The sequence below is a fragment of the Eptesicus fuscus genome, chromosome 15 (assembly GCF_027574615.1).
Source record: "Eptesicus fuscus isolate TK198812 chromosome 15, DD_ASM_mEF_20220401, whole genome shotgun sequence".
NCBI lineage: Eukaryota > Metazoa > Chordata > Mammalia > Chiroptera > Vespertilionidae > Eptesicus > Eptesicus fuscus.
Genome location: NC_072487.1, coordinates 61,455,489 through 61,469,200, shown reverse-complemented (window position 1 = coordinate 61,469,200; position 13,712 = coordinate 61,455,489). Strand labels below are relative to the sequence as shown.

The 13,712-nt window shown below is 39.0% G+C and overlaps 1 protein-coding gene across 2 annotated transcripts in view; it reads left to right on the top strand.

Annotated features, from left to right (window-relative positions):
• ECPAS (Ecm29 proteasome adaptor and scaffold) overlaps positions 1-13,712 on the top strand; it is a 98,815-nt gene that overhangs the window by 77,010 nt on the left and 8,093 nt on the right. For both annotated transcript variants that reach the window (XM_054727050.1, XM_054727051.1), the window contains 12 exons: positions 1,958-2,005; positions 2,935-3,056; positions 4,494-4,644; positions 6,365-6,430; positions 7,623-7,712; positions 9,056-9,122; positions 9,666-9,757; positions 9,837-9,903; positions 10,089-10,280; positions 10,882-11,090; positions 11,827-11,870; positions 11,967-12,159. In XM_054727050.1, the coding sequence (XP_054583025.1) occupies positions 1,958-2,005; positions 2,935-3,056; positions 4,494-4,644; positions 6,365-6,430; positions 7,623-7,712; positions 9,056-9,122; positions 9,666-9,757; positions 9,837-9,903; positions 10,089-10,280; positions 10,882-11,090; positions 11,827-11,870; positions 11,967-12,159 (1,341 nt within the window). The remainder of the gene's footprint in view (positions 1-1,957; positions 2,006-2,934; positions 3,057-4,493; positions 4,645-6,364; positions 6,431-7,622; positions 7,713-9,055; positions 9,123-9,665; positions 9,758-9,836; positions 9,904-10,088; positions 10,281-10,881; positions 11,091-11,826; positions 11,871-11,966; positions 12,160-13,712) is intronic.

Below are 13,712 nucleotides of genomic sequence, written 5' to 3'. Positions count from 1 at the left end.
ACTTTTTAAAAAAGATGGCCATTGCTTGAGCTTCTTTTAATAGAGATCTCATGATGCTATTTATTAGGGACAAATAAGAGTTTAGAAGTGATCCAGAATAACTCTACTTTGATAAGTTTTATAAATTGGATCAGCCATTCCCAAATAGCATGACCAGTTCCTCTGCATTTTTTCCTGAGAAATCTAAATTTTAGATATTTTGATATTTTGCCATTAAAATTAGGCATTTCAGCCTGGCTTGTGTGGCTCATTGGTGGAGGTCACTGTTCGATTCCTGGTCACATGCCTGGGTTGTGGGCTCAATCCTCACTAGAGGGCATGCAGGAGGCAAGAGATATTTTAAAAGTCTCTTAGAATTCTCATAGAGATCTTCATGTTTGTTTTTATAATATATGTAGTTTCTAAACTGTTATATTTAACTAGAGGCCTGGTGCACGAAATTCGTGCATGGGCGGGGGTGTCCCTCAACCCAGCCTGCACCCTCTCTAATCTGGGACCCCTTGAGGGATGTCCGACTGCTGGCTCCCAACTGCTCGCCTGCCTGCCTTCCTGATTGCCCCTAACCACTTCTGCCTGCCAGCCTGATCACCCCCTAACCACTCCCCTGCCAGCCTGATTGATGCCTAACTGCTCCCCTGCCAGCCTGTTTATCTCTAACTGCCCTTCCCTGCAGGCCTGGTCACCCCTAACTGCCCTCCCATGCAGGCCTGGTCCCCCCCAACTGTTCCCCCCTGCAGGCCTGGGTCCCTCCCAACTGCCCTTCCCTGCAGGCCTGGTCGCCCCCAACTTCCCTCCTCTGCCGGCTTGGTCACCCCTAACTGCCCTCCCCTACAGGCTTGATTGCCCCCAACTGCCCTCCCTTGCAGGCCTGGTCCCTCCCAACAGCCCTCCCCTGTTGGCCTGATCGCCCACAACTGCCCTCCCTTGCAGGCCTGGTCCCTCCCAACTGCCCTCCCCTGCCGGCCATCTTGTGCTGGCCATCTTGTGTCCACATGGGGGCAGGATCTTTGACCACATGGGGGCAGCCATCTTGTGTGTTGGAGTGATGGTCAATCTGCATATTACTCTTTTATTAGATAGGATAGAGGCCTGATGCATGGGTGGGGGCCAGCTGGTTTGCCCTGAGGGATGTTCAGGATCAGGGTGGAGGTTCCTTCGGGGCATGGGGTGGCCTGGATGAGGGGCCTGTGGTGGTTTGCAGGTCGGCCACGCCCCCTGGCGACCCAAGAGGAGGCCCTGGTATTTGGGATTTATTTATCTTCTACAATTGAAACTTTGTAGCCTGGAGCGCAGCCAAGCCTTCTGCTTGCTCCGTGGCGGCAGCCATTTCTGTTGAGATTTATGTATCTTCTATAATTGAAACTTTGTAGCCTTAAGCGGAGGCCTGGGCCGGCCAGGGTGTGCGGAAAGCTTGGCTTCCTCCATCGCCAGGGGGCAACCCTAGCCTCCTGCTCTTTCCAGCTCCATGGCTGCCGCCATTTCTGTTTGGATTTATGTATCTTTTATCATTGAAACTTTGTAGCCTTGAGTGGAGGCCTAGGCTGGCAAGGGCAGGCGGAAAGCTTGGCTTCTTCCATTGCTGGGGAAACCCAAGCCTCCCTCCCGCTCTCTGTGGCTGTAGCCATCTTGGTTGGGTTTATTTGCATATTTGCTCCTGATTGGCTTGTGGGCGTGGCTTGTGGGTGTAGCAGAGTTGTGGTTAATTTGCATATTACTCTTTTATTAGATAGGATAGCTATCTTGTTGTAAGGTCAAAATAGGTCATACTTAATTTTAAAAAAAGTATATATGGCATGGAAATATGTTTCTTGATGGGCAAAGAGCCTAAAGAGGTACTGTTTTTTTTCCTAGAATTGAAATAGGATTTTTCACACTAACCCGTGTAGACCTAGAGGCAGTTAATATGTATTGTGGTAGGAAACTAGCTTTTATGATGCCAAAATTTTCTCTTTTTTAGGAATCGGTACGAAAAGCAGCAGAACTAGCTCTGAAAACTCTGAGCAAGGTGAGAACTCTTATCTTATATGGGCGGTGAAATGTGGCAGGGTTCTAGTGACTTAGTAGAACCATGATAATGACTTATTTTCTACCATACAAAATGACATTTAGTTGCAATGTAATTGGCATCATGTTATAGTTCACTGTTCTTACAATGAATGTGAAGCTGGGTGCTAATACACTAGAACTGTGGTCGGCAAACTGTGGCTCGCGAGCCACATGCGGCTCTTTGGCCCTTTGAGTGTGGCTCTTCCACAAAATACCATGGCCTGGGTGAGTCTATTTTGAAGAAGTGGCGTTAGAAGAAGTTTAAGTTTAAAAAATTTGGCTCTCAAAAGAAATTTCAATCATTGTCCTGTTGATGTTTGGCTCTGTTGACTAATGAGTTTGCCGACCACTGCACTAGAACACCGATTAGTATATCTCGCTGGTTTTTTTAAATGGTGAGCTTTTTTTGGTCTTTATATAAAGTCTGATTTTATTTGACCGTGAAGAGCATGGTACTCATTTAGATTAAGCAACATCTATCTTTTCTCTTTATTATTGCTGTGTTTATATGTCAATCTGCCTTTCATTTTTATGAGGTTGGCAAACTCTTTGAAACTTGTTTCCTACTTGAACTTGATTTTGTGGCATATCAGAGATTAATACATTCTAGGTCATGTTGTTAAATATTTTCTTATAAATTTTCTCATTTTATCTTTAGTAGTTTCCTATTTCACAAATTTGAAGACCAAAGCTTAGAAAATAAAGTACATTACCAAATTTTCCATTTAGTTATTGCAGACATAGGACTCAATCCCAGTTCTCATTCTTCTGTTTCTTTCTGTAGTGTCATAGACAGTGGATTCACTCATCCTTTTCTATGGATGTGGGAAGTAGGAAGTATTGGGTGAGAGGTCAGTTTCACTAATTTTCATACTCTTTGTGTGTGAGGTTTGTGTGAAAATGTGTGACCCTGCCAAAGGAGCAGCTGGCCAGAGAACCATCGCTGCCCTTCTGCCTTGCCTTCTGGACAAAGGAATGATGAGTCCTGTGACAGAAGTTCGAGCCCTCAGGTGTGAATCAGCTGATGAAATGAATATACTGGATTTACTTAGTTCTGTGAATGTTTTGATTTAAGTGTGGAAAATGAGACGAGGAAAGCCCAAGGTAACCCAAGAAAGAATATTTATTAAAAAGCCTAGAATATATTTGCAAAATATATTCTTGGGAACCTTGCTTTTGACCAGCATTTTGCCATTTGGCCTCAACCTTGAGAAGAGTGTTTTTTAAAAAATTTTCATTGGCCTCTGTGCCCAGCAGAGGCCATGAGTCCTGGGGAGCTTGCTTGCTGGTTGTACTATCTAGTAATATTGCAGAGCTTACTAGTTTTAAAATAAACTTTACCCCTTACAGTAATTAAATATTAAAAGAATACACTCACAGTTCAATACATATGGCCATTTTAAGTTGAAATTAATAGAATGATTCTAGTTTGTATTTTTTTGGTTTGTTTTTAAACTAGAATACTATTTAGGAACTTTATTCCATTTTTATTTCACTCTTAAAATTGGACCAAATTAATAATACCAACAGTATTTCATAGTTGATGAGGCAAAGTTCTTTTAGGAGTGATACAATTAGGACGTCATCATTTTGCTGTCCTCAGTAAAATAATCTAGGTATTGATTTTTCGTGGCTTCTAAATCCACTGGTAAAAGATTGATGGGGAACTTTATAATGGATGGTTCAGTCTAACCAAACTGGAATCCACCATCACTCTTAACAACACAAGCAAGGAGCAGACATGTGCCTTTTGATGTGCTGGGACAGGACACGTACAATACCACCCATGAAAGATTGTTTTTAAAACATTGAACCTGAACTTGACTGAGCCTGCAGATCTGTGTAAGAGACAGAGGAACATGTTTAGTGACACCATCAGGATACAGTCAATGAGGACAAATAAATTACTAGAAACAGAGAAGGGAGGTCACTGTTAAAAAGATTCAAGAACTATAGCAAATTGCTACGTGTGGATGGGCCCTGGATTCGATTTCAGCAAACTTAAACACAGTTGTGAAACAGGGGAGTTTGAATATTAGGTGATATGAAAAAAATTATTAATATTTTTGAGTGTGAATTGCTGTTTTGATTATGATAAAGTGATACATACTGAAGTTTAGTTAGAGAATATGCTTCAAAATAACAATGGCACGGGAAAGAGTATGTGTGTGTGTTGTGGTAGAGGTATAAGTAAAGTAAAGTTGGCCAAAGATTGCCAGTTGTTGAACTGTGTGGAGAATACATAGAATTTAACTTACAACTTTCTCTAATATATGTGTGAAAATGTGTATAATACAAAGTAAAAACAAAAAATAGTGCTAAGACCAGGCTCTGTAACCAACTGAGTATATTCTTAAATGTAATACACTGCAAACATCCCCATGATTAAATTTGTAGGGCATATTATTAGTATTGTAAAAAGGACTGTGTTTTCTGTGTGTCTGTAGCATTAACACTCTTGTGAAGATCAGCAAAAGTGCAGGAGCCATGTTGAAACCACATGCACCAAAACTCATCCCAGCTCTGCTAGAATCCTTAAGTGTATTGGAACCCCAGGTTCTCAATTATTTGAGTCTCCGGGCTACAGACCAAGAAAAGGTGAGTTGACAACACAGGCATTTAGGTAAGTGTCATGAAAGAAGAGCCCTGTGAAGGTACTGGGGTCCATTGTCCTTAGACACACTGCAGGCCTTGAATGGTACTTTGACTCTTGATACAGCTCAATTACTGTGACCACAGGAATGCCTTTTACAGGGTGGGTAGGGAAGGGCTCATATACTGTTCTGTGAGTCAGATGAAAATGACACTTCCATCCAAAAAATGCATTAACATTTATATAACACAGTTTTTGTTCGCTTGTTTATTTTTTTAGGGGTTGGGTCTATACTCTGAGAATCCTTTTATGGATCACTCACTCCTACCCTACAAGTAAAGAGAATTTGTATCTAGACTTTGGCATAGTCTAAAATTACTCTGCTTTTTAGATATACTGAGATTTTTAAAAATTAGCGTTTTTAAATATTACAGATGAAACATATTTGTTATGAAAACTATACAAAGAGTATAAAGTAATTCCCTGGGAGTCCTCTTTCCCCTACGAGCACAGTATTATTTCCTGAGGGAGTACCCACTGTCAACAATTTCCTGTGTCTTAAAAATCTTTTGTAGTCATAGGCTATAAAACCAAACAAACATACTAATCTTAAAATATAATCAGACTATGAATGTTGTTCTGCAGCTTGCTTTTTGTAATTAACAAGATATCATGTTTGTATATATAGATCTATTACATTCTTTTTAATTCATGCCTAGTATTCCACAATGAGATGATATTGAATTTTTGTAGGAGAGATTTTGTGGCATCAAACATGGTGAATGTTCTATTTCCTCCATATCTTAAAGCCAACATTGAATGATATCAACCTGATAAGCAAGAATCATTGTTCTAATTTACACTTTCTTATTATTAGTGGTGTCCATTTTCTTTTCATAGTATATTAGCTATTTTTATTTTTTCTATGAATTGTGTGTTTCTGTTCCATGCCTATTTTTGTACTTGACTTACTTATTTTTTACATTTGTCTTTATTTATTAGGACAGAGTGCCATGTAGATTGTAAATGTTTTTTCTCAGTTGACTATTTGATTTTTAACTTGCCTATGCTATGTAATAACTTACTGTCTTTTCCCTGGGTCTCTAATATTGCTGTTTCTTCTCCATTCTTTTAGCAGTAGTCTTGCCCCTTCCCAACCTTATAGGTGTTGAGAATTAGGAAATGTAAATTCTATTCCAGACTTTGCAGCTCTGGGCAAGTCACTGCCTTATTTTTCTTAATTTATTATGTCTGGATAGTGTTAACCTCTCCTGTAGCATAGCTATTAGTCTAAAATGCCATTGTAAATGAGAAGGCCCTTTATAAAATTCAAGCAATAAATGCATGAATTTTCTTATTGCTTAGACACATTTTTTAAAAACCTTAGTTGGAAATTTACTTATAGTCTATTCCTTTATTTAGTGGATGGAGAACTTGAGGCTCGAGAAGGCTGGATGACTTGCTCAGAGCCTTACTATGTTAATTTCTGAGGGCAGTTAATGTCTAAATATTGTCTGAATTTCTCACCTGTAGTGAGATGCTGCCTCTACAGGTAAATGGTTGAATGGTCAAAAGGAATTAGAATTGGACTTATGTTTGACTTTGTTACATATATATTATTTTTTCAAAAGATTCTTCAATTTGGCATAAAGCCCTTTTATGGGAGTGTATAGAGGTTCTTCTTATTAATTGAATGTGCTGAGTGACTTCAGTTTCTGTTCTCAGGCTGCGATGGATAGTGCTCGACTCAGTGCTGCCAAATCCTCTCCCATGATGGAAACAATCAACATGGTCAGTGCCTAATGTAATGAGAAAGTTTAAGTGTGTTTGCTTACCTTAGAGTGTAATTGTTCAAAGTTTCTAGGTTACATGAAATGACATAGAAATTTAAGGGAGAGTCAACAGCTATTGTGACTTCAGTTTTTTCTTAATATAGTTCTTTCTTCTTTTGTATTACTAAATGGAATAAATGATTTTTAAATACTAGAATCCATTACTCCAGAGTTGTGTTATAGGAGAACAATATATTAAAATATTTCTGTATAGATCTAAGTATCCTTTGGCCTACTTAGCAAGATTCAGATTTTTGTCTCTGCGTGAGCATTGTCTTTGGGAAGTCCTGGGGCGGTGTAGGCGGGACATATTCAGTGAAGCAGGCAGCATAAAGGCAGGGGAAGAGACCTGAGCAGTATTGATAGGTTGTTTTTTTTTAGTCATAGGAAGGGATTTGCAAAAAAGAACTGCTTAGCACCGAAGTTCTGAATTCCTGGACTCGTAGATTAGAAGTCGCCGAAGGCGCTAAAGTTGTCTCTGTTGTGCATACCCTGGAGTGGTTAACCCAGAGCTCATGAGCAACTGGAAATAATTTTGCTAAGCAGATCACAAGCCTGGACAGAAGAAGGAGATATTTTTTACGGTTTACTGGGAGACTGACCAAAGTTTGGTCTAAGGATGTTATTTCTTAGTTGGATTATTGGGAGGAAAAGACAACTTAGAGAAATAGGAATGGTTAGCAAACACCTTATAGATGTGCTCATTAATAATAGAATATACTTCATTGCATTTAAAAAAATATAGTGTAGCAAATCTGCTAAGGAATCAACTTTAATAAGATGGATTGGTAGGGCAGACCCACTGAAGACCAGTTTTAATGTAGGTCCTTACACTGAACATGGACTGACAGAGGAAATAGGTCCAGCAAGATCCTTTTTTGTTGGATAATCGTTATTAATTTTCTCCTTTAGAAAATCAGTGTTTTTCATTGTTTCTGTTTCGTTTGTAATGTTGGGCCACCAATGAATTGTTTTTGTTTATAGTACATTTGTTTTAACTTAGAAATTGGAGCAAAATCAAAGTAGCAGTTTTTCAACTTCATGTCAGATCCAGTGGGTACATATTTGATTGACATGGGCAGTTTTTAATTGAAGGTGTGATATGGGCTTTATTTTCTAAGGTTAACTTTATATTTATTCTTTTCCAAAAGTGCCTGCAATATCTTGATGTGTCGGTGCTGGGTGAGCTAGTTCCTAGATTATGTGAACTGATCAGAAGTGGTGTAGGTCTTGGAACTAAGGTACGTAAGTGTATTTTTCACAAGAGTAATTCTCATTTGTTTAGGCCACAAAAATATAATAGCCACATTTTTGAAATTCATATTTTTTATAAAACCCAATATTTTAGGTTAACCAGTTTGTTTTTATGGTTGCATTAATAAATTAAGACATGTAACTAATTTAGGAAATGACATGTGACTTAATATTGTCCTTTTTAGTGGAGTCATTTCTGTCCCCTGGTTGCTGTGTACATGCCCTCTGGGTTCTCATTCATTATCACTTATTAATGGAAATGCTCATCCATTAATAAGTTATCAAGCATGGTTGTTTTTAGGTGGTGATTAGCATTTTTCACAGCACTCAGCAGGTGTTTGGATAGGAAAATGTCTTTCCAAGATTTTTCAAGGATCAGATCCTACCCCCACACTCTAAAAACAAACAAGTCACATTTTTTTCCCTCCTGACAAAATTAACACTTGCTTGCCTTTTAAAAACTTTAGCATTTATAGATCAGGGGCAAGTTAAAATTTGTCCTAAGGTTACCACCCAGAGATGATTGCTGTTAATATTTCCAAGTGTTTCCTTCCAGCCGCTTATTCGTGCATGTGTGTTCCACAGTGTCTTCTTTAATGGCCATATGATATTCTGCTGTGTGGCTGCCACATCATTCATTCATTCATTCATTCATTTATTTATTTATTTACATTATTTATTTTAATCCATCAAGGAACATCTGGTTTGTTTTCAGCTTTTTTGACATTAAACAAAGAATGTTACAAATGTCTTGGGACACATGTGAAGCTATTTCTTTTGGTTAAATTTCTAGAACTGGAAATGTTAGAACAAAGATGGACAAGATGACATACGTTGCCCTCCCAAAATATTGAATCAGTTTTCTTTCTTTTTTGGAAAAAAAAATGTTTTTTTATTGATTTTTAGAGAGAGAGGAATGGAGAGGGGGAGAGAGATAGAGACATCAATGAGAGAAACATCAATTGGCTGCCTCCTGCACACCTCCTACGGGGATTGAGCCCGCAACCTGGGCATATGCCTTGATTGGGAATCGAACTGGCGACCTCCCGGTACATGGGATGATGCTCAACCAACTGAGCCACACTGGCCAGGGCCAGTTTTCTTTCTTAATTGCAGTGTATGAGAGCACCCATTTTCCTCCTGGAGGTTTTGAAAAAAAATCTCTGCATGGCTAATTTAAAATAAGAGTTTTCCTCTTTCCAGATTGATTCATGGAGGGGCTGTTAGACTTTGTATACTTTATTTTTAAATCTTCGACACCCACCTAAAACAAAGGGTTTCAGAGCGCTGTGACCATCAAATTTAGACCTTTGCCTTTGTAACCTTGTAGGGAGGCTGTGCCAGTGTCATTGTGTCATTAACTACTCAGTGTCCCCAGGACCTAACACCTTACTCAGGTGAGTTTGTCAAAACTGTGCGTAGTGATATTTTTCTATGGCCATGTCTTGTGTGACAAGATTAAAAAAAATAATAATTATCATTCCGATATGCTTGTGATCCTGTATACTTTTTCTCCCTCTTCCTTTATCTCTTTGTTTGCAGGAGTAAAGAATGATCAATTTTAGCAAGTTTTACAAGTGTTTGATTATTTTCCAGTGGTACAAGAAGGTGAAAGTATCTGTCACCCTGTAGGATTTGTTTACTGTATAGCTCATTTTACATCAGCAATTTTCTCTTCTTACATTGGCCCCTAGGTGGGCCTAATGAACTTTTTGTACCTAGCTTTCATTTTTTCAACTTTCTTCACAATATTCTAGACACAGATTAATTTTAAATTTTATAGCAGGCAAATGGACAGTACAAATATAACATACAGGGGCTCTAAACTACCCTGGAATAAATCAGGTATTAGTTGCAGGGTTAAGTTTGTCTTGGTTCTGGGGACAGAGCAAACCATTTGGTCAACCAAGTGCCAGATTTTTCTCCTTTATTTCTGATAGGTAAACTTATGAGTGCTCTGCTTAGTGGCCTGACAGATCGGAACAGTGTAATTCAGAAATCGTGTGCATTTGCCATGGGCCATTTAGTTCGGGTGAGTTAAATTTCTTACTTAGTTAAGTGATTATACTTAGATAATTATACAGCAAAGACAGTATTGTTTCTTTTTTCAGACCTCACGGGATAGCAGCACTGAGAAACTCCTGCAGAAGCTCAATAGCTGGTACATGGAGAAAGATGGTACCTTTTAAATATTTATATTATTTTAAATTTAGATGTAAACAACCTAATCTGGTTTTATGTGCTTTGCTAGGAACATTTCTTATTGATTTTACTGTGGTCCAGATTGAGCAATAGTCTGTTTAGATTAGTTACCCTTAAACACAGTATCATAAGGATTGTGTTTTTTTTCTGCTTCTCTTCAGAACCCATCTATAAGACCTCTTGTGCTTTGACTATTCATGCTATTGGACGCTACAGCCCTGACGTATTGAAGAACCATGCCAAAGAAGTTCTGCCTTTGGCATTTCTAGGCATGCATGAGATTTCTGACGAGGAGAAATCAGAAAAGGAAGAATGTAACTTATGGACTGAAGTGTGGCAGGAGAATGTACCTGGTTAGTAAACAGTACCTAAGAATTAAACCTATTTCTTAAGAATCACAGCTGGAGTTTTTACTCACATTTTTTATTCATAAACTCCTGTAGCTACTTTCCCAGGACCTTAATACCATGTGTCCCGTTTGCTTTTGAGTCTATATCCCAATTGCTGAGTTCTCAAGGTTGGCACTCAGAGCTCTACTCTTTCCTCCCTCATTGCTGCCCCCATGCAAGAGTAGAAATGCTGCCCCAACGGAGTAGTTTTACTTATTTTAATTTAGAGTGAAGAGTGATTTTATGTGGCCTTAGAGCATTATTTAAAGTAGTGCTTCTCAAACCACCCTCCCTTTTTTTTTTACCTGGACGCATGCATATAAATGGAATGAGGACTAGTGGCATGATGCCCTCATGGACATACCCATGTACATGAAGTCCTGCGGTTGTAGCAGTATGTCACACCACCACCTGCTTTCTCTCCCTATTACAGAGTGGCATAATGTAACCATTGAGAATCACTGCTTTAGACTGTGGTCACTGACTTTTTTTCAGACTTAGGAAAGAAAAAGTATTTTTTTTTTGTCACTTAAAAGTTGCTTTAATTTTGCCATTTGTAACCTAGGTTCCTTTGGTGGCATTCGGTTATACCTGCAGGAGTTGATTGCTATTACCCAGAAGGCTTTACAGTCTCAGTCCTGGAAAATGAAAGCCCAAGGTGCAATTGCCATGGCATCAATTGCAAAACAAACCAGCTCCCTAGTACCTCCATATCTGGGAATGATACTGACCGCATTGCTGCAAGGCCTCGCTGGAAGAACATGGGCAGGAAAGGTAAAGGAACCACTCACGCCCCGTTAAATCTAAGTTATCCTTAAAGGATGATGACTTCATCTTTCATTTCTTACAAAAATTAGAATCTGGTTTTGTGAGACATCAGATGGATTGTTTTTGTGAACCAAATTTTCAAAGTGCAACCCATGTGTCCTGAATACTGCATAGTAATGCTGGAGATTGATTTTTACTTACCATGTTCAGCTTTTTAAGATAAGTCTTAAACCAGTGACCTCATGCACAGATCAGGATTGGGCGTATGTGAAATTGAGTAGCAAGGCAGGCTGTCCAAACCTGGACCGGAGGATGCTCATCTCTGGGCCCATGAATTAGTAACAGTCATTTTTTACACAAGGGCGGTAGTAGGATACAGTGAACACTCAGCAGGGAAAATGAGATTGTGGCAGCATGAAACAATCTACTTGATGCTGTGAATGTCGGTGGTGGCCAGTGCAGTACCGCAGAAGAAGAGCTGGGCTAGGAGCAGATTAGTTCTAACTCCATGGTCCACACTTCTGCCTGTGTGACCTTGGGCAAGTCAGCTCTCTAGGCTTTATGAAATGGAGAGAAAGGCAGTTATTCTGCATCTATGGGTGTACTTATTAAACAGTAAGAGCCTAAAGATAAGATACTCTGGTTAATTTTTGTTGTCATAGATATGAAATTGTAGTCATAATGCAAAGAATGTAAATGACACATATGTGCTTAATAGCATTCTCATTTTTCAACCCCTTAGGAAGAACTGCTGAAAGCCATTGCCTGTGTGGTGACAGCTTGCAGGTAAACGTTCTGTTAGTGAAGATGCCATTTCTTAAGCTGAACTCGAGAGTGGCGGCCTTTATTAACTGTTGTGATGCTTTTGTGTGGGTCCTGTAGTGAAGAGCTGGAAAAGCCTGTGCCCAATCAGCCCAGCACAAATGAAATTATCCAAGCTGTTCTCAAGGAGTGCTGCAAAGAGAACCCCAAATACAAAATTGTAGCCATCAGCTGTGCAGCAGATGTCTTGAAGGCCACCAAAGAAGACAGATTCCAGGAGTTCTCTGACATTGTCATACCTCTCATCAAGAAGGTAATGACCACCTGTATCTTCTCACGTCTGGTTTCTACTTCAAAAATTAAAAAGAAAAGATTTTTCTTTGTTCTGTTTGCATATTTTGTTTTAGGATTAGTGTAGCTACAATTAGCAGAAAATCATTGCCCTCATGGTCCACAGTATAGCTACATTCCAGACAGGTGATGGCAAAGCTGAAGAAAGAATGAAGGATCAAAGTAGGCATGTCAGTGCTTTCTTAAGGAGAGCTCCTGGAAATGCTGCCTGGCATTTTCACTTCTATTCTGTTGGCCAGTACTTAGCTAGAATCTGGCTGCAGATGCATTCTCGGTGTCCATTAGTCCTCCATGGGAGAAGGGGACAGTGGTTAGCTTTATTTTATTTATTTTTTAAAAATATATTTTTATTTATTTCAGAGAGAAAGGGGAAGGGAAAGAGAGATAGAAACATCAATGATGAGAGAGAATCATTGATTGGCTGCCTCCTGAATGCCCCCCACTGGGGATTGAGCCAGCAACCCAGGCATATGCCCTTGCCTGGAATCGAACCCGGGACCCTTCAGTCCACAGGCCGACACTCTATCCACTGAGCCAAACCAGCCAGGGCTGGTTAGCTTTATTTTTAAAACAAAGCAGAAAGATGAGTTTATTGCAGGGGTTTCGACCTGCAAGCCAAGAAACTCTAGGCTACAGGAGTGGATATTGGAATGAATGGTCTCTGTCATACAGGGTGGGGCAAAACTGGATTTACAGTTGTTCATATGGAAAATAATACAAAAATAAGTGCTAACATAAGAATAACCTCTATGTTTTGTGTACTCACAACTGTAAACATACTTCTGCCCCACCCTGTCGTTAAAATAAGCTTTGCCTTTGAGCTTGTGTAGAAGCCACCCCAGCCATGCTAGAGTGAATATAGGGAGCTCAGTATGTTACTGTTAACGGCCTCTGCCATATATTGGGGGGCACAGAGTTTGATCCAAAACAGACTTTAGTTTCATTTGGAAAATGAAATACTTGTTTTCAAAGAAATAAGGGTATAGTTTCACTATTTTTTGTGAAACATGAAATAGTTTAAATAGCATTCTTATTTCTTGTGTTGCTGCTAATTTGTAGTTGTTTTCTTTGAGTAAAAAGGCTACTTAAATAATATTACCTACATAATGTATTTGGAAGACTTATATTTTGAATTGATGATATTTTGAGCTAGCTGGATGAGTCACTTCCCAACCTGTTTCCTTCTTATTATAGGAGTTTGGATTTAGGTCATTACCAAGTTCTTTCATCTTTAATTCCATGATTTAAATGCAAGTATTTTTATGTGGTGCTCAAAATACTACATATACAGTGTTTATTTTCCACTTTGCTTCAGATTTCCCATATTTATTAGAAGATGTAGTATCCTGTTACAAATTCTTTCTAGAAATAGGAAAACTCAGGCTAGAGAATTTAGCATTTAATTCTTGGTTAACATCTCCTACTTTGGCACCCTGATTGTTTTAATAGTAAACCTGTAACTTTGAAAAAAATTACATTATGCTTTTCTTTTTTCTTTTTCTTTTTCTTTTTTGG